Source organism: Stylophora pistillata, chromosome 4, assembly GCF_964205215.1.
Source record: "Stylophora pistillata chromosome 4, jaStyPist1.2, whole genome shotgun sequence".
Lineage (NCBI taxonomy): Eukaryota > Metazoa > Cnidaria > Anthozoa > Scleractinia > Pocilloporidae > Stylophora > Stylophora pistillata.
The window spans coordinates 30,528,190-30,554,193 of record NC_142522.1 but is presented as its reverse complement, the minus strand read 5'-3'; the positions used below and the strand labels follow the sequence as shown (position 1 = coordinate 30,554,193).

General features: G+C 39.0%; 1 protein-coding gene, 1 long non-coding RNA gene and 1 pseudogene across 8 annotated transcripts in view; 2 read left to right on the top strand and 1 right to left on the bottom strand.

The window, feature by feature from the left end:
* The first annotated feature begins 248 nt into the window (after window positions 1–248).
* Window positions 249–4,834, top strand: LOC111344711 (uncharacterized). The gene is made up of 3 exons (XR_016000845.1): window positions 249–938; window positions 1,496–1,605; window positions 2,043–4,834. It is a non-coding gene; the product is annotated as an uncharacterized LOC111344711 (long non-coding RNA).
* Window positions 4,835–12,182: 7,348 nt separating this feature from the next.
* LOC111344710 (uncharacterized) overlaps window positions 12,183–26,004 on the bottom strand; it is a 30,297-nt gene continuing 16,475 nt past the window's right edge. For 4 of the 7 annotated variants that reach the window (XM_088757041.1, XM_088757042.1, XM_088757043.1 and 1 more), the window contains 12 exons: window positions 23,725–23,770; window positions 23,344–23,424; window positions 22,937–22,981; window positions 22,376–22,516; window positions 21,522–21,604; window positions 21,117–21,185; window positions 20,333–20,390; window positions 17,502–17,540; window positions 15,279–15,302; window positions 14,866–14,931; window positions 14,586–14,720; window positions 12,183–13,474 (listed from right to left, as the gene is read on the bottom strand). In XM_088757041.1, the coding sequence (XP_088613167.1) occupies window positions 13,047–13,474; window positions 14,586–14,720; window positions 14,866–14,931; window positions 15,279–15,302; window positions 17,502–17,540; window positions 20,333–20,390; window positions 21,117–21,185; window positions 21,522–21,604; window positions 22,376–22,516; window positions 22,937–22,981; window positions 23,344–23,424; window positions 23,725–23,770 (1,215 nt within the window). In that variant the 3' untranslated portion in view covers window positions 12,183–13,046. Of the gene's footprint in view, window positions 13,475–14,508; window positions 14,721–14,865; window positions 14,932–15,278; window positions 15,303–17,501; window positions 17,541–20,332; window positions 20,391–21,116; window positions 21,186–21,521; window positions 21,605–22,375; window positions 22,517–22,936; window positions 22,982–23,343; window positions 23,425–23,724; window positions 23,771–26,004 lie in introns of all 7 variants that reach the window. The other 3 variants (XM_088757044.1, XR_016000032.1, XR_016000031.1) reach the window with 3 other exon arrangements.
* Window positions 23,835–24,882, top strand: LOC148733299 (uncharacterized; annotated as a pseudogene).

Below are 26,004 nucleotides of genomic sequence, written 5' to 3'. Positions count from 1 at the left end.
TAAAAAAAAATAAAATTATGCAGCATGATCGCAGCCGCTTGACGTATGTGTGGCACATTGTTTACAGAGACATCTTGTCAAAATAAAAATTTCCAGTAAAAAGCATTGAAACAGCTGATCCCTACTTGTGAAGCGCTCAAGCACACTTGATATATTTTTTTAATTAAAAAGCACCATTTTTTTCATGCCCCATTAGTTGATGTCTCATCCTCCTTCCTTGCTAGCTGTAAACTTCAGCGTTAAACGACTCATTCATTTACTTCCGGTCTCATTAACTTGACGTAACATCAAGAGTCACGAAGTCATGTTACCTCAACTTTGACCAAATTGAAAAAAATGCACTAATGATTAAGAATTCATAATTATTAGGCAAGCCACAAAAGTTAAGGCAACTAACGTGCGATAATTAATAATTCAAATTCTAGGGAGTTCGGTTTTCACAGCTATCTACATGCTCATGATGAACAACGCTGCGGGCAGAAATGTAGGTCATTATTTTTCGGAATCATTTTTTCCAAGAAGCAGAAGACGATACTCAGGAAAGCATACAAAAAAAAAGCGAAAAAAAAAAAATTGAAAAGAGACGGTGAAATTCAGCCACTGCTTAGAAATTGTAACTGTGATAGACTTCTCTTTTCGCATAGAAAACAAACTGACAAGTCCGTAGATTTGAAAGGTCACCGCTAATTTAAATATTTTCGTTTTCATGGTCCACAAAAAGTTGGAAATGCAAACAGCTTTAACTAAACACACTGAGGAGGAGATCGCGAGAGATTATTTGATTCTTGTGTCGTCAACTGTTGAACAAGTAGTTTTACTTTCACTTCGAAAACTGAGGAAGACCCCTCAATGATTCGGTGTAGACGTTCTTAAAGACTTCTAGAGTCTAGACTTCTATCCATCCTGTGTTGGCCAGGAGAGAGAAACGAGGAGTCCAGGTGTGAATTTATACTAATATGCACATACATATGTACATTTGCAAGTTCAATGGATACATCTTAATATATGAAAAATGAAGAGCATAACATTGTGCGAAAATGGGTAGAAACGTATTCACCCCGTGTTGAACTTGTTAGCTTGCCGAATGCATCGTTAGGAAAGTAAATCCATATTATACATGCTTTATACTCGAGAAAAAAAAGATTTTTACAAGTTGTGTAATTTCTCGTTAACCCCAGACCAAAATGTTAATGATAAAATGTCGCAATTCATGTCTATTTCGTTATAGCTGAGTTTTCTTCACTATGTAGCTGGGTACTTTATTTCCCACCAGACTGCTGGCTTTTAGATAAAACGTTTAACGTTTTGCAATGAACAATTTTCCACTCGTTTAGATCACACGAGATACACCCACGAGATGAGACAGATAAATATTAATAAAGACCATTATTGGTATAACGTCCTCTCCGTCTGCTTTATTAACTCGCTTTGTGGTTATTTAGGTGTAATTCATTCGTCAGTTGACAGTTTGGAGCAAATCTAATTTTAACTTTAGGTGGGCCGCTCAAGCTGTTTTTTTTTCCGTACAATTATATAAATGGAGTTACTCTGGTCCTGAAAGGTCACATCCTGAAGATTCACCAAGCTGGAACTCGCCGAAAACTGGTAAACTCCCCTTAGGTAGTCAGAATTGATATGACGCTGCGCAGAATCGATCAGATATGCTGGGAAACCTTGCCAAAGTTTTAATAGAAAAAACCAGGAAAGATTTATTACTCGACGTTTCGGGGTCATCGTGACTCCATTATCAAGAGACTAGTTTAAACAAACACCGCGCCAAGGTGTTTGTTTAAGCCGTTCAGTCTAATTTATGCTATTCTTGTACCTTTCCTTATTTGCATGTTTTTAAACTAGTCTCTTGATAATGGAGTCACGATGACCCCGAAACGTCGAGTAATAAATCTTTCCTGGTTTTTTCTATGCCTTTGCCTTAGCAAATCCCTGCTGATCAAAAGTTTTAATAACATTCTTAAATGAAACTCTTTCTTTATGTTTTTAAATCCCTAATTCTTGTCTTTATTTGTTTCATTTTTATTTCGCAGTCTAGGGGTTTCAGACTCTTTGCCCTTCTGCTGCTATTTATCGGCACCCCGAAAGGAAGACAAATTTACGGAAGAGCTAAGACCGTAGAGGCGGACCGTGGCATTAAAACCAACACATGGGACGATGTAATAGATTACAACGCTGAAATCCACCAAGAACGCGATAACAAGGAACACGACGAATGTTCTTCAAATATAGCTAAGGCAAAACGAGGATGCGCGGGGCCTGATCTTTGCGCGGTTCTAAACGAAGTCATTTCATGTTTATCAAATGACGAGGATAAAAGAAATATTTGTCAGTATAATACCTCTTGCATATGTAAATTCAAGGGAAGCATTTTAAAGATGGAATGTTTCGGGTGTGTAAAAAGCAATAGAGGTTCTCCAGGCTTTTGAAAAAAGGAAGGTAGACTCGAAACGCGTCAAAGCTGTGTTTAATAAATGAACTAAAACAATTATAGTGCTTGCCCTGAGCTACATGTGCGTAATAAAAGTATAGTACCTAAGGTCTTCTGATTGATTTTAATACAGCAGCCGGTCTTTTGACGCATGTGGTTCTGAGTTTTTAACTGGAAGGCTGCTCTGCTGAGTGCTATGCATATTGGTTTTGTTTTTTTCTTCCCGCTCATGCGGTGCGAAAATTATAGACGAAGTCAGAGTACAAAAGTGTCAAAGAGAGTATTAGGAGTGGAAGTGGTACAAGTTAATCTTGAAGTCTTGAAGCCCCCTTCAACCCGACAAAGTGCAGTGAGTGACTCGCTTATGTTCGTCTGGAATCTTAAGAAAACCTATAATTCCGAACTTTGTTAAGGTTACTTATAATAAAAGTAATGATAATGACAATCTTTATACAGGGGGCTCACATCACTGGGGAGTGGTATTCTGTGAGGCCCTGTAAAATAAGATAAGTAAAATAAATTTTATAGAAATGGAAAACAAATTACAAACATAAAAACTAAGTAATATATAGGGTGTGTGAACATGATAAAATCAGATCTCAACGCTAACTTAACTAAATACATGATTTTTCACTCTGTGCTTAAAAATGAGAAAGGAGTCAACTTAATAGAAGTGTCTAAGAGATTCCATTCTCCTGCGCACATATATAAAAGTCTCTGTTTTCCATACTTCGTTTTTACACGAGGGAGGCGGAAATCGTTCTTTCTTCTTGTATTATATCTATGGAAGTCAGAATTCCTTAAAATATTAAAAATACAATCCACAAGGCGGTGAATGTACTTAAAGGTGGCAATGTATCTGCGTACAAGACGCCGTTGGAGCAGTGTTGGCCAGTTCAGAGAATTTAGAGCGTCGGTGGATGAGGCGTGACTCGGCAAATCAAGGATAACTTTTGCAGCTTTATTTTGTAGTATTTGCAAATCTTCCAAGATAGTGGCGTTATTCTTGTCTCCCCAAATGATGTCGGCATAGTGAAAAAGTGGACTTATTAAGGAATTGTACAATGTAATTCGCGTTTCTAATGGTAACAGATGCTTGACTCGTTTTGGTAAACCGATTCTTTAATTTGTTTCATTTTGTTGATTAATGATTCGATGTGCTCGTGCCATGTCATGTTCTTGTGGATGACCACACCGAGATATTTGATCGAATCTGTATTTTCAAGTTCTTTGTTATCTATTTCAAGCTTGATACCTTAGTAGGTTTGCAATCTGCGATGGCTACCAAACAATAAAAATCTCGATTTTTTAGTGTTCAGTGTCAGATAGTTACTGTCAAACCATTGAGCTAAATTGGCAAGGTCGGCATTTAGATGGTATTGAATATCTTGGCAGCGTTTTCCACTTGAATATATCACAGTGTCGTTGCATACATAATTACTTGACAGTGTTCTAAGCAGTTCGGAAGATCGTTAATGTAGATAAGGAATAGTAGAGGGCGGAGGATGCTACCTTGCGGTACTCCAACATAAACTCACAAGGAGGGGACTGGTAGCCTTCAATAGATGTTATTTGGTACCGATTATTGAGGTATATGAGACAAACCACTCCACGACTTGAGAACCAGCACCAATAGCCTTGAGTTTTTAACAAGAAGCATATAGTCTACGGTATCGAACGCCTTGGAGAGGTCAAGGAAAACTGCTCCCGTAAAACAGCGGTTGTAAAGACTCTGAAGTATATTGTCAGTGAAATGGGCAAGGACAGTTTTAGTTGAAAGCGTGGAACGGACACCAAACTGATTTGGAGTAAGTGGTTTGGAGTCTGATAGAAAAGTGTAAAATTGCTGGTGCACGGCTCGTTCAAGAATCTTGCTGATGGTTGGGAGAACATTTATCGGTCTGTAGTTGTTACAGTCCGTTCTTTCACCAGTCTTAGATAAAGCACATACTTTACCAAGTTTCCAGATCGATGGGAAGGTGCTTGTCTCAATTGACCGGTTAAATGATTTGGTCAGCATGGGTGCCAGACACTGAGCCGAATCCTTTAATAATCTTGCACTAATAGGATCTAGTCCTATGGTTTTGTTAGTTCGTAAAGCTTTCAGTTGCTTGAGAACAAATGATTCAGTGATAGTAGAGAAGGTGAACTAGTTCTCTTTTCCAATGTAATGAGTGTAAGAGGGTGACAGAAAACTTTATACTGTTGTTAAATGTAGATTTTAGTTTACTTTGATTTTTGCAGCTAGTTTGATTCCGATAAGAGAGAAATGTTCATTTAGAACCCGAGCTATGGCGCTTTTTTTGGTGTGAAAAACGCCATCAGCCTCTTTTAGAGAAAACGGTAGAGTTGGATTTCTTTGACGTGATCTCATCTAGAGTCTTCCAAAGCTCACTGGGATTACCTTTGTTCTTGTTAATTAAATTTTTACATTTTTTTACCAGTTTGTTCACGAAGCACTTGATCTTTTTAAACTTTCTCCAGTGGTATTTTGAGTTCGTTTTTATCGCCTTTCTATGATGAAAATCTCGGTCTCGTATGGCGTTTGATAGATCAGAAGTCATTCAGGGTGTTTTTATTCCTTTTATGCGAGTTTTCTTGATCGGCGCGTGTCTATTTGCAACATAAGTAAAAAGGATATTCCACGTTTCCACAGCAGGATCTACGTCTCTATCTATCTCAATTAAGTCCCAGTTAGTCTCAGCTAAATCCTTGATGAAGGCATCTTTATCGTACTTGCGGTACGAAAGGTATTAAACTCTCTTTGGCTGGGACTAGGGACACCAGATTTTATGGTGCAGAACACAATGGAATGGTCGCTAATTGCCGAATGAATTACACCACTTTCAACAATGCGATGGTTGTTGCTGACAAAGATCAGATCGATGGCGGATTTCGTTTGTTCATATATTCTGGTCGGAGTGTTGCTTAACTGCTCAAATTCATTTGTTGTTGCAAATTTTGCAGTTGCCGTTTTAGTTAAAATGCAGAGTCGTCTTTTACAGCTAAATAGTCGATATTGAAATCCCCCAAAACGCCTATTTCCGATCCCGCTGACAGTTTCGTGAGTGAGTCACTTAGTGCATCGATGAAAGTCTCAGAACAGACGTAAGGTGGCCTATATACACAAGCAATAAACGATTTATTGCACTTGAGTCGATGTTCCTCAATCCATAATATTTCAAAATTTTCAGTAGTCAAATCCGTTCTATGTTTGTAGGGAATCCCATCGCGTACGTAAATTGCCGTGCCGCCGTCTCTTTTACCTGTTCGGTCATTTCTCAATACTAAATAGCCACTAATATCTGCTTCAGAATCTTTTATAGATGGGCTAACCCATGTTTCAGAAAAAGTAAAAATGTCGAATTTCTTGTCACTAAATAATAGTTGAACATGATTCATCTTGTGCAAAATGCTTCGCACATTAAGATGAGCTATTTTAAAGCCGCGAAGCTTCGGTAGATTTTCGACGCTGTGGAAATCTCCGATAGATCGAGGATTCAAGTTGGCATTTGGTCCTGGGTTTACGGAGATATCACCACACTGTAACAGCAAACCGGCGAGTAAGATATCCCCAGTGAACTTGATGATACGAACTGAGAGTACAGTCGCAAGATGGCTTCTGTTTGTCGGTCTCTTTAGAGCTCTTCTTTTCAGCGAGAACTTGGGAAGGGAAAAGGAATTAAGTTCTTTGCCAACAGCCAATGTGGAACAACAGCCAGTATCATTATTAAGCTGTAAATCGTGCGAAGGCTTTAGAAAATCTCCAAGAACCAGCCAGAAAACCAAGATAACTACTGAGCGCATAAACACGTGTCTCAACGTCGCCATTTTGTTTACAATCAATGGCAACCCATTTCAATTTCCTCACAAAGTCTTCCCACCTTAAGAGGCCGAAAAATATTATTTTCTTTTATTAAACTAGATTGAAGTTATATATTTTACCTAACGCTTACAAAAATAAAAATTTAAAAATCTTAAAAAGCGTCTGACTTATTTAGAAAAATGTACTTTCAATAAATCACGAAGGTGTCATAGTCTCGTAAATGGGCGAACCCCTGGGGAAATATTCGCGGCAATTTCATGTTAACGGTTGTTTTTTCACTGGGACAAGTTTGACTAGTTGAAGTCGGAAAAGTCCGGAAGTACAGTGAAAATAGCTCGTCGTAAGTTTAGCCAGTTAAAAATGCAAGCTGTTCTCACAAGGAAAATCAAAGGATTATCTCGCCTTCATGACCGGAAATTCCCGTAGTTATACTACCTCGCGAGATGGTATAACTCGTCCTGATAAATGCCGCAGCCAATCACATTGCTCGTAGCGACAGATGCCTGCCAAACCGTGAACTGGCAAATATTTTTCAGACAATCGCGTTCACTTTGCAAACAGTGCATTCGAAATGACAGACAAATTCACTCGTAGTACTTTCCCGTTCTGATTTACAATTCCTCCGGCCTCATTAGACTCCTCAGCTCTTCGGCCAGGACTTTACCCTTACTTATTTCACCGAGGTGGCATGCAGAACCCGCCATACCTGCTTTTGAGCACAAATGCTCAACAATCCGTGGTATCCTCTCCATTACTCGAGACATTAGTCGCGTCCTTTGAAAGAAACGCCGTCTGATTCGGAAAAATATGGCGAGAATCAATACAAGAAAAAGTCATTGAAAATGCCTCGTCTCCCGCCATTTTCTCAAAGTTTAGGGCTTCTGTAATTTGAATCTACTGAGTAAATGGCTTAAATTTCGGTTTAGATTTCAGAGTGAAAACAGATGTCAAGTTTAACTAGTAAATGTCGGTCTGTAAACAAACACCTAGAAATGTTCAGCTAGAAAAGTTGTCTGATGAAAACACACTCATTTGCATATTTGACAAACTTCTCACGTGGAAGTTCTCTGTTAGTGGAAAGTCTTTTTTCATGGATAGAAAATATAGATCAAAATTAGAAATAATGTCAAGCAGAAAAAAAAAAAAAAACAGTCCTGACACTCCCCTCCACGTTAGCATCGAAATTGGGTCAAATTGCGAACAAAGAAGTTGCCATCTAATCTACACTTGTCGCACATAAGGCTAAAAACGAAGTTGCTTTCAAGATGCAAGTACGTGCCTACAAAAACATCGGCAATCGCCTCGAATCGTATGAAATTATGAATAAACCTACCCGAGGGAACTCATTTCAGCGAAAACGGTACATGTATTACTTAAGCTGCCTGTCGATTCGCTTGTTTGCTTTTCAGTGGTTTCTCCAACTTTAACTTTCTTGCCGCGGGTTTTTCCTTTGCCATTTGTCCATTACTCAACGTTCAACAGAGTGAGATAAAAAGAAAACGTGATTGCTGTCTGATACTTTTCACAGGAAACTTTTGATCCATTACCATTCACGCAAGGGAGTCCTGGATTCAGGAGGCGAGATAATAGGGAGTTTAAGCAAATCACTACGGCTGACGCTGCTACGGCTACCGGAGGTAAAATTGTCCAGAAACGAGTCATTGCGCATGTCAGTGGTTCCCATCCAGCCGTAGCGGGAAATCCTTCTACGCGAGCGGAAAGGTTTCGGCGTAGTCTGTGGTACGTGAACTTATCTCGCTTCTTTCTTCGCTTTATACATTCTCCTGAGCAATTTTAACTATTGAAATACACTTAACATCTTTAAAAATAGCTTATCGGGAATATTTATCAAGCTTGCTGTCCCTTACCGAGTGAATCTGCCTTTATTTTTGCAGCTGGGTTTGTCGAAGGATCGAAGCAGTGTGCACACGGAGAACGCAGCGAACGCAAGGAGAAATGCATAAGTAGAAAGTCTAACTTTTCCTTTTCAAACCTCAAAGACTACTTGAAATTCAAATAGCTGAGACCGAGGAATGACGAGGGTTATGAGGGACCGTGTAGAAACTTTGCTTTGGTGCTTATAAGCTCCAAACTGGCAATTTTACAACACGTATGCTTAAATATTTCAATTCACTCATTCACTGTGCACAGGATCGCTTACAATTTTTTTTTCCAAACGTTGGAATCCCTCGTCCCTTTGGACGAGGCCATTTTGAGTTTTTAGACGTGCAAAAACTACCGCGAAGACACTTAATTTATTGGTTTTAAACTTCTCAGTCGTACTAGGTTTGTAGTTCGCGTTGCTTAACGTTGAATTTTGGCGGGCTACGGCGACGTACTCTCCCCAAACCTCGTCAACCACGCTAGCCGTAGCAGCGCCAGCCGTAGTGATTTGCTTAAACTCCCTAATCTTTTGGTGTGGCGTTAGTTTTTTACAAACCTTTAGGAGCTAAAATCTCGCATTTGATTTTGAGATGAATACATCCACTTTGAACGAGTTTATAGGGTATGTAGATTTGACCGATTTTCGTGCAATTTCGCCGAAACATTCCAGGGATAATGACGAACGAAAGGGTGTCAAGAAATTTTGATATTTGAGATATTTTTCAGGTGGTGTCCATTTACGCGACATGTTTCGCATATTTTACGCTACTCTAACTTTAGATGAGGATATCTAGACAACCAGTCAGAATTTCAAGAAAGCGCGACACCCTTTTGGCGATTGATGCCTTGTGAGTAACACTGTGTAGCCATTTTTCTCTGCTGCGGGATCCGATACCCGATAAATTCAATAGAAGGACTCTCGGTCGTTTCAAGCCTTACCGGCTCATGATTCTCCCTAAATCAAAAAGGGCCTAAATTATATTTTTATCGTAAACTATATTTATTAAGCTTTCTTTTCATGTATAGTTTGTTAGGGTTTTCTTGAAACTAGCGTGCGTATAAAATTTTTCCCGAAGGACACCTGCGAAGGTGTGAAGTAACCTTAAGTCGTTAAGTCGTACCAGAGAACACTGAAAAAGGAATATCCCACGCAAATGGTAAACTGTTGATAAACATTTTGTCCTGCACACTGCAAAAGTATTTGAAGGATAATAAACGCATTAGAACTGACAGATTTTTCCTCGAGCTTCGCTCTCGGGACGATAATGTCCGCGGACAAACATCCGAGCATATTTTCGCGCCAAATAAAGGCTATAGTCTAGACATCTGCCTCTAAACAAGCCATCTCTACAATTACCACATTTACAAATACCGAAAATATTTCACTTAGACTGGATCTTTAACGAAGAAGTTCAAATATGCGGAACATTGCTTAAAGTGCACCTGACCCCTAAATTTTTTTTTCACTTAAAAAATCTTCTTGCTTTGGTGAGTATTTCTTCGAAAAAATTGTTGAATTTGGTTAAACCCTCCTTTTTTTAAGCCCTGTTGAAGTCGAGATCGGAATGGACCACGACTGCGTAAATGGCGATCTGGGTAGAGTAGACTTGTGATGTCACTTCGAGAAGACGCTCGAGGAATTCTCAGCCAGTCGTCGACCTGCGAAAGCCTTTCTAGCACTAGATTCATTCTTCGGCATATTTGCGACCAATATCGATGTAACCTTTCAAATATAGCCAATGAACTGTGCAAAATGGGGCGAAATGCAGATTGTTGGGTTCTCGAAGTGACGCCACATTAGTCGCCAGACTCTTGATCCTTGAAACGCGGTCGTGAGTCAAAATAGTGGTGATTTTAATGCGATTTTCCGTACCTGAACGGGGCACAAAAATTCAAGGATTTGACCAAATCCAACAATTGTTTCGACGAGATACTCACCAAAGCATGAAGATTTTTTTAAACGAAAAAAAAATTTAGGCGTTAGGTGCACTTTAATAGTCACATAGTGCCCGAGTTTAATTTTGAACTTGAGAGTTCCTTCGACCGACTAGCTACTTACTGTTGGACTTTTAGGGTGAGCTAGCTCGAACACCACGTGCAAACGAGTGCTAGGTACCCGGGGAAGGCGAGGGCTTCCTAACCTTCTTGCCTCCCAGTTAGCTCAATGGATAAAGCAATGGACTGTTGTGAGGGAGGTCGAGGGTTCGAGCCCCGGCCGGACCAACACTCAGGGTCTTAAAATAATTGAGAAGAATATGCTACCTTTCTCTAACATCAAGAAAGGGTTAGATATTCTAGTCTTCTCGGATAGGGACGAATAAATGGAGGTCCCGTCTCCTGCAGGGTTAGGGGCAGAGACGTTAATTTCCCACGCACGAGATTACTGTGTGATGGATGTCCTCCCCTGGGGTGGGATGGGTGAGTAACAGGACCCCCGTTGATACCAGTGTTTACTACGCTGAAGGGGCTATCCTGTATAAATATAGATGTCTACTCTACTCTAAAATGGGGGGGGGGGGGCTTACTAGAGGGGGTCGCTTATTAGAGAGGGGGCTTAATAGAACATTTACGGTAAAACAAAAATGGGCAAACCTTTGTTCACCGCACACAAAGGAAATCAAAGGCTCTGTGAGCGAACTCGTGAATTGGATAAGCCAATGTAATTTGTGTCGTCAATAGAAATGGGTGCTTGATTTCTATACTAGGGTATAAATCGTTAGATAAAGGCTGATAGTTTCTAAAGAAACTGTATGGGGCTGCGTCGGTGGGGGTAACGAAATAATAATTTGAGTATATCAACAAAGTTGAAATGGTAAATTGGCCACCGTTACGATTATAAAAGCTGACGTTTCGAGCGTTAGCTCTTCGTCGGAGCGGATAGAGGAATTGTGGGTTGTGTGTGCTTTTAAGGGCAGAAAAAGGAGCTATGTGATTGGTGGGAACATGGCAACGAGAAAAACACGAATAAATTAGCGGAACGTAAAGCGTTCGTTGATACCTGTGGGAGTAGACCGCCGGTTTGAGAGATGAGCTATTAAGGTCCGCGATTCTCTAAAGAATTGGGGATATATCGACTCAGATAGGTGCGCCTTCTGTTCCGGTAAAGAAACTATAGATCACATTTTTTTCAATTGCCCCCGTGTGAAATCTGTATGGTTCCACTTCTCCCCTGTTATCTCCTCTATCCCTGGAACTAGCTTTCTCCCATCCTGTACCTATGTTTTCTTTTTTCGTTGGACCCCCGCTAGTCCAAGACAGAATCGTATTGCTCGCTTTCTAATTAAGACAATTCTGTACAGCATCTGGAAATTTCGAAATAAATCTACCTTCCACAATGGGAATGATCCCCCTGAAGGTATAATTCGCTATGCCCTTAGTGAGACCAAAAAAAAAAATCGCGTGCGCCTACTTCCGACTCTCGTTATCTAACTTTAGAAACGCTTGGGAGTCCCCATCAATCTCTACAATTGATGGGGACTCTTATAGAATACTTTTGTAAATAGATTACCTTAAGCTTTAGTTAACATTAGATTAAAGTAACTTGGAATTATTTACAACTTAGAATTAGCATTAAACAATCCTAGCGTTACATTAATATTAGTCTACATTAGCCCTAGCCATACCAATATTATAGATTAAGCTTATATTAATATTAGACCTAACTATTTTGGAATTATTTATAACCTTACATTAATATTAGTAATATTTGATACTCGTATATATTTAAGAACTCCTGAACTTTGGAACTTTGGACTGTTTAACAACAACAAACATATGAAACATATGTATGAACTGCGGTTATGAAACGTATATGTGCACGATCCTTCGCAGTAAAGCACTATTTGAGCAATAGTGAAAATCAGACCTGAAAAAAATTTTTCAGGCCTGTACGGGACTCGAACCACTGTGCACATATACGTTTCATAACCGCAGTTCATACATATGTTTCATATGTCTGTTGTTGTTTGATTTATCAAGCTAACTGATAAGTATCGAGAATAGAAAGAATTACAAAAGTACAATACAAGACGATACAATATTATAATATAATACTTTACTGACAAATCCCCATGAGGGTTTTTCAGTGACAGTTTAAAGAAATAAAAATTAGTATTTAAGGCTAGCTAAAAGATGACAAAATGACTCATCGTAAGGAATCTTTCAAAAGATGCTCTCTCAAACTACGCTAAAATTATTTAGAGATTGGCTCAGATTTATTTCAGGGGGTAAATTATTCCTTATTTTAACAATTCTATAAGAAGAGGATCGCTGCCCTGTTTTTGTTTCGATAATGGAATATTTAATTGTGGGAAGTTCTATTCGCCCGCCCACTTATGTTACCTCTAGAGAAAAATTTGTTACTTAAATGGTCTTGGGCCATGCCCGTCATACATTTAAATACCATAACTGCATCTCTAAAATATAAATTGGTTTTTACTGAGAGCCACCTCAGTCTCTTTAACATTTGAGATACGTAGTCGTATATCTTATAATTAGTATCGCTAACTATGCGGGCAGAAAAAATTTGAACACTTTGCAACTTCCTAATGTTTGTATCAGTGATGTTAAACCAAACCAAAGAACAGTAGTACAATCTACTTAAAAAAACTAAAGCTTTTATGAATGTTATTCGTAAATCTTCCTTGAAGATATGTTTCACGCGACTAATCTGTTCTAATGCTGACATGCAAAAAGAGACTGTTTACAACCTAATTATTAAGGTCAAACTTTCACTTTACTTCTGCGAAAAAGACACAAAGTACATTATTTCAACGGGTAACTTGCAAGTTTTGACTTTACAAGTTGCAATGCTAATAAATGCTCTTGTTGTTCTTATTACACGCTGAAAATGCATGCCGTTATAGTGCTGATGTAGAGTCAATCATAATTTTCTCTTTAGCTATTGACCTTCAAACATTTTATCAATTTTTTCTCCCAGGTTTCCTTTTCAATTGACTTTGGATAGTCTATGTAGCTCCTGTTTTGAAGTTCCTTCGGCAATTTATTTCTGTCAACATCATCAAGTTTGACAACAACTAAGCTGTTATCATTTTTTTCCATGAGTCGGTGGAGGGCGTAATCTAGCTCAGATCCGCAGTAGTTACTATTGAAGAAATTAGTGGAGACAACAGCCACCGTTTTCTTGCACTTGTAAACGCTGTCAACCATATTTTTCCGAATAGGTATTCCAAGAGTGAAATCTCTGTAGTGTACACAGCACTTTAACCCATGCTTTTCCTCAAGAGTTGGAAGAAGGGTTTTTACTACCCACTCTGAGTCTTTTGAACTGTATATAATGAATGCATCGAACTCAAATTTCAGCTCTGAAAAATAATAAACGTAAACCTCGTAAATATCTGTGAGTTATAGTGTGCGACGTATTCACAAGGTCTTTCATAGTTCACACAAGAATATCAGGAAAATGTTATGCAGCTGTTTTCCCTGACAAGTGCAGGCGGACGAGAAAATGGGGGAAATGATAACAAGCTGTATTCCCTGAAAGCAGGTAGGCGAGAAGATGAGAGAAATGTTACGTCTATGACAATCACCAAGCGTCAATTGCCTGCATGCTAATTTGCTCTTTGTTACCAACCTCACCCATAAAACCATCATCGGAGACCGCTCGGATAAATAATCAAGCGAATAAAATACTGGTTTCGCTTCGATAAAATAGATTTTTGGACAGGCAAGAGTCGTTGGGCAGTTACTCTTACCAGACCAGTTCCACAGGCCATTTGGGTCAGGAAATGCTGAGCCTTGACTATGCAACTCACCATAACCGTCACTTTTCTCCTTTTATTACAAGTTAAGGTAATATTCAGGAAAGGAAACGCCTGTTTTCCGAGTAAAATCCGAGCTCAAGTCCGAGTCAAAATATCGAGTTACTGGCCAGCGGTATAATTTTCACTAAAAAAAGTTACCCAGAATGCCCCGTCAGTTATTTTTCCACGTTCTTCAAGATGGCTCCCTCGGGAGGGTCGGGACGTGAGTGCAGAAATTTTTTATTTAATGGCTTGTATCTTAATGTTTTCTTGTGTTATCAAATAACCTGCGGTGCTATACATGGATTTCCAGCCCAAAGAAAAGCCGCGACATCACACGTGAAAAAATACGATAATTTTTCATGTGTTTGATATAGCCAATCAGCTGCTGACACGTCACTCGCCTTTCGCCCCATTCTGTCATGTTCATGACTGGCAAATCCCTCGCCATTCTCAATTCAAGGTCGTTTGTCGATATATTCTTGGGTTGCGGCAGCTAAAACACTGAAAAACTCGTATCACCCACAGACAGTTACGCTCAGAATTTTCTAGAAGGGGAAGAAAACCAAAGTACGAAAAGAAAATATGAACGTTACCTACTTAGTGTCTCTGGTAAAGACATTTCTCAGTGGTATTTTTTTTCATCTTGTTGTATTGGGAATTAATCACAAACCTGTCAAAGGATTCGCAAGCTTAGTACTTTTGTGTTTTTTATGTCGGCGGTAGTACCCAAAGGCTAATACCAAAGCCACAAATGATACACACGACGTTACAAAGACAGCTACAAGGATCATGGTGGTCCGGTTACCTGAAGGGATAAAAAAGATAACTTTGGTAAAAATTTCTCACCAATTAAGACACTAGATTGTCACTCAAACAAACTACAGTTTTGGGTTCGAACAGACCGACCACAGTCATGAAGGTTTTTTTAAATTTACATCATAATGGCTTACCATTTTCCCTTGGGTATGGCGGCTCTGTCTTCGCAGGACCCCTCGCAGTGCTGCTACTTTGCAGGCCTGCAACAAAGTATTGCATTCCGATATGTTAAACAGGCCCATGTTACCAATTTTTGACGGCATTCTCAAAATGCCCTTCAGTTGTCAGATTAACTCAGCATATGCTTTCTGTTAAGATATTTTGATTAAAGTGTCTCAAGATCTAACCTTAAACTTTCTTGTGGAGGAATGACCAGAATAGAAAGGAGACCAAGAAAGGTTTCATTTGCACGATTCAATGGACCGGCATTTACGTTCTCAATGACAGTCATGACAAAAAGGACGCTCTCTTGTTTACAAGACTTTTTCATGCTATACGAGTGTATCACCATCTGTATATAACTAAGAGCAATTAAATATCAACTAACCTGTTGGCGACATTGTTGTTATGTCTATAAGTAAGAGAAAGAAAAGGTAATAAAAGTAGCATGTCACTTCAAAAAGTATCAAGCATTAAACTAATATCGAATGCGCAGAACTTGTTTCCTGACAATATATCCTCATCAGTTTCTATTACCCTCGACTATGAAGAGGAGAGGAGGGATTGATCAAAGGTTTTTGTTTTGATCGGTAGGATGATATAGATTTTAAGCAAAAACAAGAAAACAACTAACTAGAGAGAAAACCAAGCAAGGTATGACTTAAATAGAAAAATTTACGATTCAATCAGCCACGATGTTAAAATATCCAAGAGAGCATCGATACACTCTTTTGTTTACTAGTCATTTTCACACTAAAAGAACATACCATGATCCGTACGTATATCAATAACAACTTGCCAAAGTTACTTAAGCGGCGCAACACTGAGCTCTCGTCATCAAACCATGGCACCCTACATCTTATATCAACTACTTTACACCGATTAGGAGTCAAGGCTCCAAACTTCACTTTTTCCAAATTTACTACGTTGATGTGTCCAACATTTTCATTTTCTGGTTAATAATCAACTGTGTCTGTCTCAATTAAGGTTACTTCCCACCTTCGTGGGTGTCCTTCGGGAAAAAAAAATTCGCACGGGCGCTAGTTTCAAGAAAACCCAGACAAACTATACACCAAAAGAAAGCTTAGTAAACGTAGTTTACGAAAAAAATATAATTTATGCGATTTTTTTCTTTAAGGGTGAGTCAGGAGCCAGTAAGGCGTGATATAACCGAGGATCCTTCAATTGAATTTATCGGGTATCAGATCCCGCACCACGAGCAAAATGGCTGCACAGTCTTATTCACAAGGCATCAACCAAGAAAAGAGTGTCAAGGTTTTCCGATTTTCTGATTGGTTGTTTAGTTATTCGCGTCTAAAGTTAGAGTAGCGTAAATATGCGAAACGTGTTGCGTTAATGGAGACCACCCGAAAAATATTTCAAATATCAACATTTTCTGAAACACTTTCGTTCGTAATTATCTTTGGAATATTTCGGCCAAATGTCACGAAAATCGATCAAATCTACACACCCTATAAATTCGCTTGAAGTGAATGTATTCCTCTAAAAATCAAATGCGCGATTTTAGCTCCTAAAGATTCGTAAACAACTAGCGCCACACCAAGAGATTACGGAACTTAAGCGCCGGTCGTTTTCAGGTCTGGTGCTTAAGTTCTCTATTATCTCGCCTCCTGAAACCGCGAACCAATGAGGAGACGAGATCTCCTGGCGTCAATCACAATGTATCACGACTTTTCCAGGAAAAGAGTCGCATGGCAGTCACGTTTTTTGATTTCGCTCTGCTGAACGTTGAGTAATGGGCAAAGTTGACAAAGAAAAAACCCGCAGCAAAAAAGCTAAAGCAGGAGAAACTGTTCAAACGCAAAACAGCGAGTCGACAGACAGCTGAAGGAATACCCTGATCGCTGAAATGAGTTCCCTCGGATAGTTCATTCATGATTTCATATGATAACAATGCCGGTACTTGCCTATTGAAAGGCAACTTCGTTTTTAACCTTATGTACGACAATTATAGATTTGATGGCGACTTTTTTGTTCGCAATTTGGGTGCTAGCGTGGAGAGGAGTGTCAGGACTGCTTTTTTCAGTTTTCCTGACAAAATGGTACCATTTATCTCTTCTTTGGGTCTGTTTTTTTTTTTTTTCTTTTCCTTTGCCTTAGAACTCCTATTTAATTTTGATTTATTTTTTTTATCCATGAGAAAGACTTTCCACTAGCAGAAAACTTCCGCGTGTGAATTTTGTCAAGTGCGCGATGTAAACAAAATATGAAAATATAATGAAATTGCCGCGAATATTCCCCAAAGGGGTTTGTCCATTTACGAGCTTCTGAGGCCTTCCTGATTTATTAACTTTTATTTGAAAATTCGTTTTCCTAAAAAGTCGGACACTTGAGATTTTTATTTTTTTCTTTTTGTAAGAGTAAGGTAAAATGTCTAACTTCAATCTAGTCCAATAAAAGAAAAAACGATTTTTTCAGCCTCTGAAGGTGGTAAGGTGACCCATCTACGTCGGTATAAAAATATTTGTAAAAACTCATTCTAAAGAATGTAAGCAAGTGTCCAAACCCTTCGGGTGTCATCTCCTCAAAGCATGTACGGAAAAGTTTGGATTCACAGTCTCAATTTTATGATCGCTTGCCTCATACTAACCTCGCTTATAACATCCATTGACGGCTGGAACTTTGCAGTCTACGAAAAAACCAAACCATATCATATTTGGCATGTATGGCAAATCAAGTAATTGAATGGAAGAAATTGTGGTTTTGACAATTTCCTTCATTGACATCGGTGTAAATGAACATTTGTTCACCTCAAAGCGAGTAAAACTCTATTTCTAAAGGGAAATTACTATCCCAAAGGTAGGCCCAGACACTGATATCCCGATAAATGCTCTAAAAACATTTTGCAGAAATTCCCATTTTTTTCCCTCCAAAAATCCCTGAATATCCCAGAATTTTTCTAAAAATCCCTTAATATCCTAAAATTTTATAAAAATTTGTATATATCTCCCATTTTTTTACAAGAAACCTTAGCTCTCCCTTAAAAAAAAAAGAAGACGGTGTTTTGTACGCTAGATAGCGCCCTTATTAAACAATGTTCCGTCTGATGCGAGGAGTGCAAAACTGCTAGCTCGTCTGTAAAAGTAAAAGCTTGCAAACTGAGACTCACGAACAAGTTTTGATTATATCATAGTTCGTGATGATAACAGGACATAAACGAGGCAATCCACTAGAGTTCTCGCATAGAATGTGAGTAGTCACAGAGTCCTAGACTCCTGGCTTGAAGTGTCTGATAAGGTAAAGCTAACACCCTAATAACGTGACGATTCTCAACGATTGTTTACTCGAAGAATCAGAGCTGCCTCGATATAATCTTTTAATGTGTCCTGCTATTGGTCACCAAACATTGTTACCAGCAACGAAAACACCCTCTCAGTGGCAGCAGATGATGGCTGTACAAGAGCGATTTTCAGTCTTGACACAAGAGACTCAGAGTGTCATTTCCGCAGCTTTATCTCTCCACCATTGTCAGGTGTTTGCAAGAGCATCAAAATTATCTGGGATGTTTCCTACTATCATCAGATATGGTGGAAGCTCATCCTTCAAGGGCTGGGTTGAGGAACGGCACAGCTCTGATTAACATCTGCAGCAACTGGCTTCGATATCTTGACAACTCATGGGTTGAACAAACGCGCTGCTTCATATACCCCGGATGGAAAGGGAGACGATAGCATCATTGGCAGATGTTTCCAGATAGTATTGGAATGATGGTAAGCATTAGAAATAGGAAACACTGCACAATTTTCTTGCTGTCCAAAAATCCCCCACGAATTCCCTTTTTATTTCATAAAATTCTAATTTTTTTATTAAAAGATCCTGATGTTCCAAAACTCCTAAAAAAAGTCAGGCTTTCTATTTTTAGGCCTACTATAAGGTATGATTAAATGTCTTCAATATCACAAGTTGATGTCTAGTCTACGGTGCATGATGATGTATAAAAGCAAACTGTACCTAAAGGCGAACAATTCAAGCCTAACAATTCAAAAGCGTGCTATCGTCTGCAAGAGCGGAATGATAGCTGCTTCTGTCGCAGAGGGGAATGATCAACGCTGAAAGGGGCACAAATTTGAAGTTAACTCCCTTTTTAAAAGAAATATGGAAATTTGTGTCGGGTCGCCAACACACCATAGCCTCACACTACCAAAAGAGCCGTTGGGCATTTTATTGGAATCTTGTCTCTATGTTGTCTCTATCCCTTTAACTATTTCTTTATTACACCATTTACAACTGCTGTTGCTTTATGATAACTTCCGCTATTCCTTTATATCAATCCTTCACGGGTGTTTCGATACTTGTTCGTTGAAAAAAAATGCGAGAGTAAAAATAATTATGATAATAATAATGATGATGATGTTGATAATGATAACAATAAAGAAAACAATAATAATCATTATTATATAGCTGGCTGTGCCCGCGGTCAAGATGAAGCGAATCCAGTGTTCTGATTGGTTACCCAAGCGGGCAAGATGGCTCGAGACTGCCTGCTTTGATCCTGCGCAAGAAAAAAATTGTGTAGAGCGGACTTACAGAATTCGTAACTTTTGGACAATGTCAGCAACGAAGTCGCAAATAGCGGCAGAAGACAGTCAAAACAAAACGACAATCTTAGGTTTAATGTGCTACAAACACAGTTGGCTTTCTTTCCCGGCTCCCTAAATAAACAAGTCATTCTTGATTCAGATTAATGCGAAATCCTCTTTGCTATATATCAAGTTCTTTATTGACCAAGCTTGCCCGATCAAGATGGCTAGATATTAGCCCGGTTCTTTTTTTTATTGCTATTTTGAAAATACAAAAATAGAACTTAGCTAAAAATTCAGCCGTCTTCAGCTGGCTCTTGGTCAATAACGTATATCTATCATACAGCCGGCAGCGCGGGCGGGAATTGTGAAGCGAATCCTATGTTCTGATTGGCTACGCGAGCGGGCAAGATGGGGTCGAGATCGCCCGCCTTGATTCCGTGTAAGACTGAAAAAAATTGCGTGAAGCGGACTTACAAAGTTTGTAATTTGTGGACAATAGCGGCGATGAAGTCACAAAAAAGAGAAACACAAAGAACACAAAGAAAACATTACTAAAAACACAGTGGTTTTTCTTTTCTGGCTCTCGAAATGAACAAGTCATTCTTGATTCTTATTATATCAAATTGTTTTCTTTTGTCATATAATAAATCCTTTATTGACCAAGTTTATTCGGTCGAGAAGGCTGGATATTATCCTCGTTCTTTTTTGCGTTTCTATGGCCCTTCACTTCGTCTCGGTAAAGATGCAAAAAAAGGAACGATCGAGGCTGATATGCAGCCATCTTTATGGAACAAGCTTGGTCAACAGTGCATATTTTCTGATAAAGCGGTGATATCGACAAACAAAATAAAATAAGATCAATGCTGACTAACTAAAGTACTCACAGATGATTACTTACGCGTCTGACTATCTTTTAGTAACTTAGTCAGATTTTCGAAATGTGGATAGGAGACAACCTGGTAAAAGTGCAAAACATTCAGTTAATCGGAAAGATCCTTTTTTTTTTTTTAGTATAAGGCGCACCCATCTATCAATGGTTATTGCTATCTTCAAAATTGTTGAGAAAATGTAGATTGGTCAAAGAGAGAACAAACAAATTGCTCAAAAGGATATTTGAGGTGTGTTGCTACTGAAAGTGAGGTGAACGTTTAGAGACAGACCTTAACAAAATGATACTAAAGTAACAATGTAAATCAGGATCAAGTTGCAACATAAGATCCTTTAAAGCTGATAGAATGTTAACATAGACGATAAACGCTTACTGATACCGGCGTTTTGAAAGCGATTAGAAGCTTTTTACTACGGTTTAAAGGAACTGAAATGCAACAGAAAAGCATCTATAGCATTCATCGGTAACATGAAACAGGACCGACTAAAGGATGCTGTTGGATAATAGGGGAAGGGGGGGTGGCGAGGTGGCGTAGATATTCTCTTTTGTTTTAGGCCCTTACGCGAGTCTTACTAAATTCACTTTTCTCCCGCTTTGCCAAACGGAATAACGGAAAATCCATTAGAGCATAAATCATTTCTAAAATGGGAGCCAAATTTGGCACTAAACCCGGACTCCGCAAAGCAACTCCAAATGTACTCGGTAAGGGATTTCATAATCAAATTGAAGAGGGAATCTATTAAATATGACTTTCATAGGCTCAATTTTACTATTACTTCCTCGTTTATCTCACCATAACGTCCACCCTAGAACCGTTCATAATGCCGTTTGAAGAATTAGTGAAGTTATACAGCATAACAGTCTGAAAATAAAGTGAATATATATCATTAAACTAACCAACAGCTAACGGCTAAGTTATGGTGTCAACCCTTCTAAAACATATGTCACGTATGTCGTAAAAATTGGCCGGGTATGCGCACTTTGTAACGGTGCTTTGATAGCACAAGCAAATTTTTGCGATTAACAAAATTACCTGCAAGTAATTACTTACTCACCCACAGTTTCTTCCCTACTGAGCGTACCCGCTATTTGGAGGGCAATTTGTTATGAGTAAGCGGAGGAATACAGACCAACAAAATTGCGTTCATGTAATCACTCACATTCTTATTCACAACTTCTTACTTGTGCTACATCTCACCTTTGCAACCACTTCGCATTCCACACTTACTTCAGCTTTACCCAGATTATAGACTGCTATTATCTTGTATCCATCACTTTCATCTATCAGCCACAAAATTTACGTAAAATATAAAAAACGAGGATAATGAGGAAAAAAAATTAAAATAAACGGACAAAACTGGCATATCCTCCCCCTCCCCATACAGAGAGGACATTTTGAGATGACTTCCTTCGGTCATGTTCGAATGACTTGTTTAACCCTTTACATACTAATATCAGCATGTATATTCTCCATGCTGTCCTCCATATATATCCTTGGGTGCTGACAAAGAGAATTTGTTTCACAATCAAGAGCTTGTTTAGTTGGTGATCATTTCCTTTACTCTCCTGACCTCGATGTGTGATTCAAGGGTGATATTGTGAGAAGAAATTAGATGCTGGTCACTCTTAAGGGTTAAAGGATTAACGGTGGAGAGCAGCAGAGGTTTGCTATATTAATATGACTAAACTGTCCCGGTGGAAGATAAACTTGTGTTATGACGCAGGGCCGTTCTGATGATCTAACGCACGGCCGCTGGTCACGTAACCTAAGTTAAAACGCTCTATGCTAGGCTTATTGACAGCCACTTTTTTGTCTTACAAAATGAATTAATGAATAACAAAATAAAATAACTCCAGAACACCATTTTCCAAGGCTATAGTGAAAACTTTGATTAATATTCTAGCCTTGATATTAATTACCGATGATCAGAAACTATAGTATTCAATGCGCACGTCAGTGCAAGAGTAAAGCGATCTGATTTTTATCTCATTCTAGGCAGGACACTTGAAATAACTTCGAGACTATAGGTTATGGATTTCGATTTCACATACTTTGCAAGGGTTTCCAAGTTACAGTCCCTTGATATCTTCCTGTGTCCTCTCTTTCGCGGAACACTATCCGTATGCCGTCAGCATTCTTAGCATCAGTTTTATTGCTAGCATTGCGCATGCCAAGCAAGCATTCTAGGCCTTCTTCAAACGTCACAAACAAAAGAAAAGTAATATTTTGTTAGAATGTTTGAACCAGTCTGATAAGGCCGAACTAGATGTATAAAATTATAAACATACAAAAACGTGTAAATAATGTATATGCAAAAAATGTACGTTGTTTTTCATCGGATGTGTTATAACCGTTGGGGAAAGTTGTTTTTTGAGCTCTCTGAATGTAGCCGTCAGAGTTGATGACAACTTCAGCCAGCCACCTTCTTCCCGCACGCGGAAGAAGCTAGGATATGGTACACTGAAACTAATTACAAATAGACCAAGAGCCAGATATACAATAGCATAGCTAAATAAAAAGACAAACAATCGGACGAGAAAACTAAAAAGAAGCAAAATGGAAGCAGTTCTTCAACACTTGGGTTATAAAAAGTATCTCTTATTTAAGCTCACCATTTTTAACGCCAGTACTTTGTTTGTTGGTCGTGTTGTTGGCGTCTGGGAAAAACAAAACAAAACAAAAAACGAAGGAAGGCAAACTCATTATGAGGTACCAATGCTAAAGTATGTTAAAATCAGTTGTTGATGGAGGAAAGTAGGGGAAAACTGACGGAAGGATTGGAGGAATTAGGGATCACATTTTGGTCTCCGATTTTTTTTTTTTTCAAAATGTTTTCTGATCCTAACTAACACCGAGACATATCGGAGTGTCGTTCCCCAGAGCTAAGCAGAAAATGAAAGAGAGGGGTAGGGGGAGAAAGGGAAAGAGACACTACCATAGCATGCTACAATGCTACAGGGTGTTAGTAAGTCCCTCGCAAACACGTGCCAGAGGTAGAGTGATCCTCTTAATGACTTACTGCGTCTGATTCTATTGAAGAGTGACGTCTTTTGGTCATCAACGAAAACTCTCCGTTCACTCTTTACAGACTTTGCATCTCCTATGACAAAAGGAAAAAAATCGAACATATGATAAATTAAGCAGTTTTTGTGCGTCCAGCAACAAGCCAGAAGGCTTATCATTTTATTCTAATATTTATTCAGGGCCATTTTTGAGGGATTCTAAGCGTGTAGGTCTGCTTGTCGTTAAGCGTTTACACGCTCAAAATTGATTTCTTGTTGATTATATTTTTAATTGTTTATCAACTGGAATTAAATTCTTATTTATTTAAATCAGTAGACATTATCTCCCTTGTCGATTAGTTTAGTGTAGACAGGATTCTAGAGTTTAACGAGCTTACCGTCCTCTCGAAGACACTTTACGTAACATGAACGACGCCCAACTATCTGCAAGAAATGACAGGATCGACAACGTAGTTTTCATCAAGAGGTACAGTTGATATATACTCTTATGGTTTTCAAAACATATCTGTGCATACGAGCATTATCTACACCGTTGGCGAATCAAATTCCTAGACCTCTGAAACAGGAACAGAGAAAAATCACTCGCCCTAAAAACGTCCTCGTGTTCTTTCAATATTCTGGCCAGATAATTCACCGGTTATAAACACCGAAAAACCGTGATCTGTACTAATAGAGGGGGGGGGGGGGATTGGGGCCTCTGGGAAACCGAAAAACCGGAGAAAAAAAACCTCCAAAACCGAAAAACCGACAAAAAAAGGCAGCAAAACCGAAAACCCCGTGCAAACCTGACAAATCCGCTACATTTTCACCTTTAAAGGGGTCAAAAAGAACAAACCGAAAACCGCATCAGAGTTTTCGTGAAAACCGAATGCAAAAACACGTAAAATCCGCAAACCGCTCTGAACATCAAAACCGAAAAAACCGGACCTTTTTGGCCCAAAAACCGAAAAACCGATCCAAAAACAGTCAAAACTGCAAAACCGAAAATCCCAAAGCCCCCCTCCTAATAAACCGGTCGTGTTCATCTCTTGATGATATACAAAAGTCTTAAAAGTCTGCTTGTTCAGGTTAGCGCAAAGGAGGATTAGTCAGGTATCCCACAATTCCATGCTTCGAACTATGTTATCAATTCGCTCTAGTCACGTAATCACTCTGTCGAGATGGAGGTAGTTGAGATCAACAGCGAAGTGCTCTCGCGTTCGCGACTAATTTATGTCAACTGCTTGGATTTGGATAGTCAGAGTTACATCAAACTTTCCAATTTGGCTTGTTGTCCGAGACTTCCAGGCTTCTCAATGTGATATTCTTTCGATTTACCCAAACAGCTAGAGGATGAAAGCGAAGATCGAAGACGTCCAGTGATTATAATCTTCGACTTCAATTTCGTCGAAAATCGGTCTCTTGCCGCTTCGGATACTCGACCATATGACGAATACGAACGAGATAACAACATCCCAGAAATGCCCTGGCTAGACTTACAAGTCTTAAATTATAATATTGAAGTTGCTACCCGACGAAAGGAAAAATCGCCGTGAAAAGCCAGTATTCTGAAGAAGAGGCAAGCGACTCGAGTTACCAAAAGAAATAAAGAAAACACTTCCCCAGAAGATACTAACCTTAATTCGGGAGCAAACCTTTACACAGGTGTACTAAAGGGGCATTTAACACAGGTAGTAAAGGCTCTTGATCGATCAAAAGCGGGCTGGGTGATACACCAGTCGAGGAAAGACGTCAAATTTTTGGCGCCAATTCAAACAATTCACAACGGCCACATATTCCTACAAAATTTGGGGACTTAAGGGGACCTTCGCTAATATTGAAAAGTGCCATTATTCAGGCACCACCAGGCGGAATAAAATGCTTAAGTACCCACCAATAATAGCACAACAGTCAAATATCGATCAAGCGTTAGAGTAAAGCGTATAAACAAAGCCACTCAGTCGTGCATACCACTCATAACAAAGGCGTTTTTTTTTTCCCATTTAGAGAAGAGCAAGTTCAAGTACTAAACTACTAAAGTCAACTTAACTGTTACAAGAATACATAAAACCGTTCAAATCACCTTCCGTGCTCCTGAGTAAGGACAAACAGCCGTTTAAAATTCAGTCGACTTTCTAGTCCGTGCACTCGAATTCGATGCAATGTGACACCTTCTCATCGATAATAACGCGCAAGGGCTAATGGGATACCCGACTGATCCTCCTTTGGTTAGCACACAATTAGAGAATGACAAATTAAGGAGCTAGGGGGTTGGATATGGATCGTGATTTGTCCGGCCAGGACGAGTGGAAACAACTCTCAGATTCAAAATTGTCTTTAAGAGCAATAGCAAGCATTGCTGCATGAATGCGTCCATGCTGATATGATATAATAAAGTTCACTTCAACGTTGTTGCGATTAATGGGTTCCGCAACACCCTGAATGTAAGGAGCAAAGCCATGCGTCCACGCACTTTAGTAACTTCCTTCTGAGTAATACGTTGAAAATTCTTTGAAGTAGAGGAAAATATAATGAATAAAAAGACATGGCCACGGTTTATCGAAGGTGGATAACACAATCCAATGAATAAGGGTTTAAGGATACGGTAGACCTTCGAGGGAAAATTTTTTAAGTTTTGAATGCGAAATTAAGCATTATTATTTTAACTATAGTTTCCA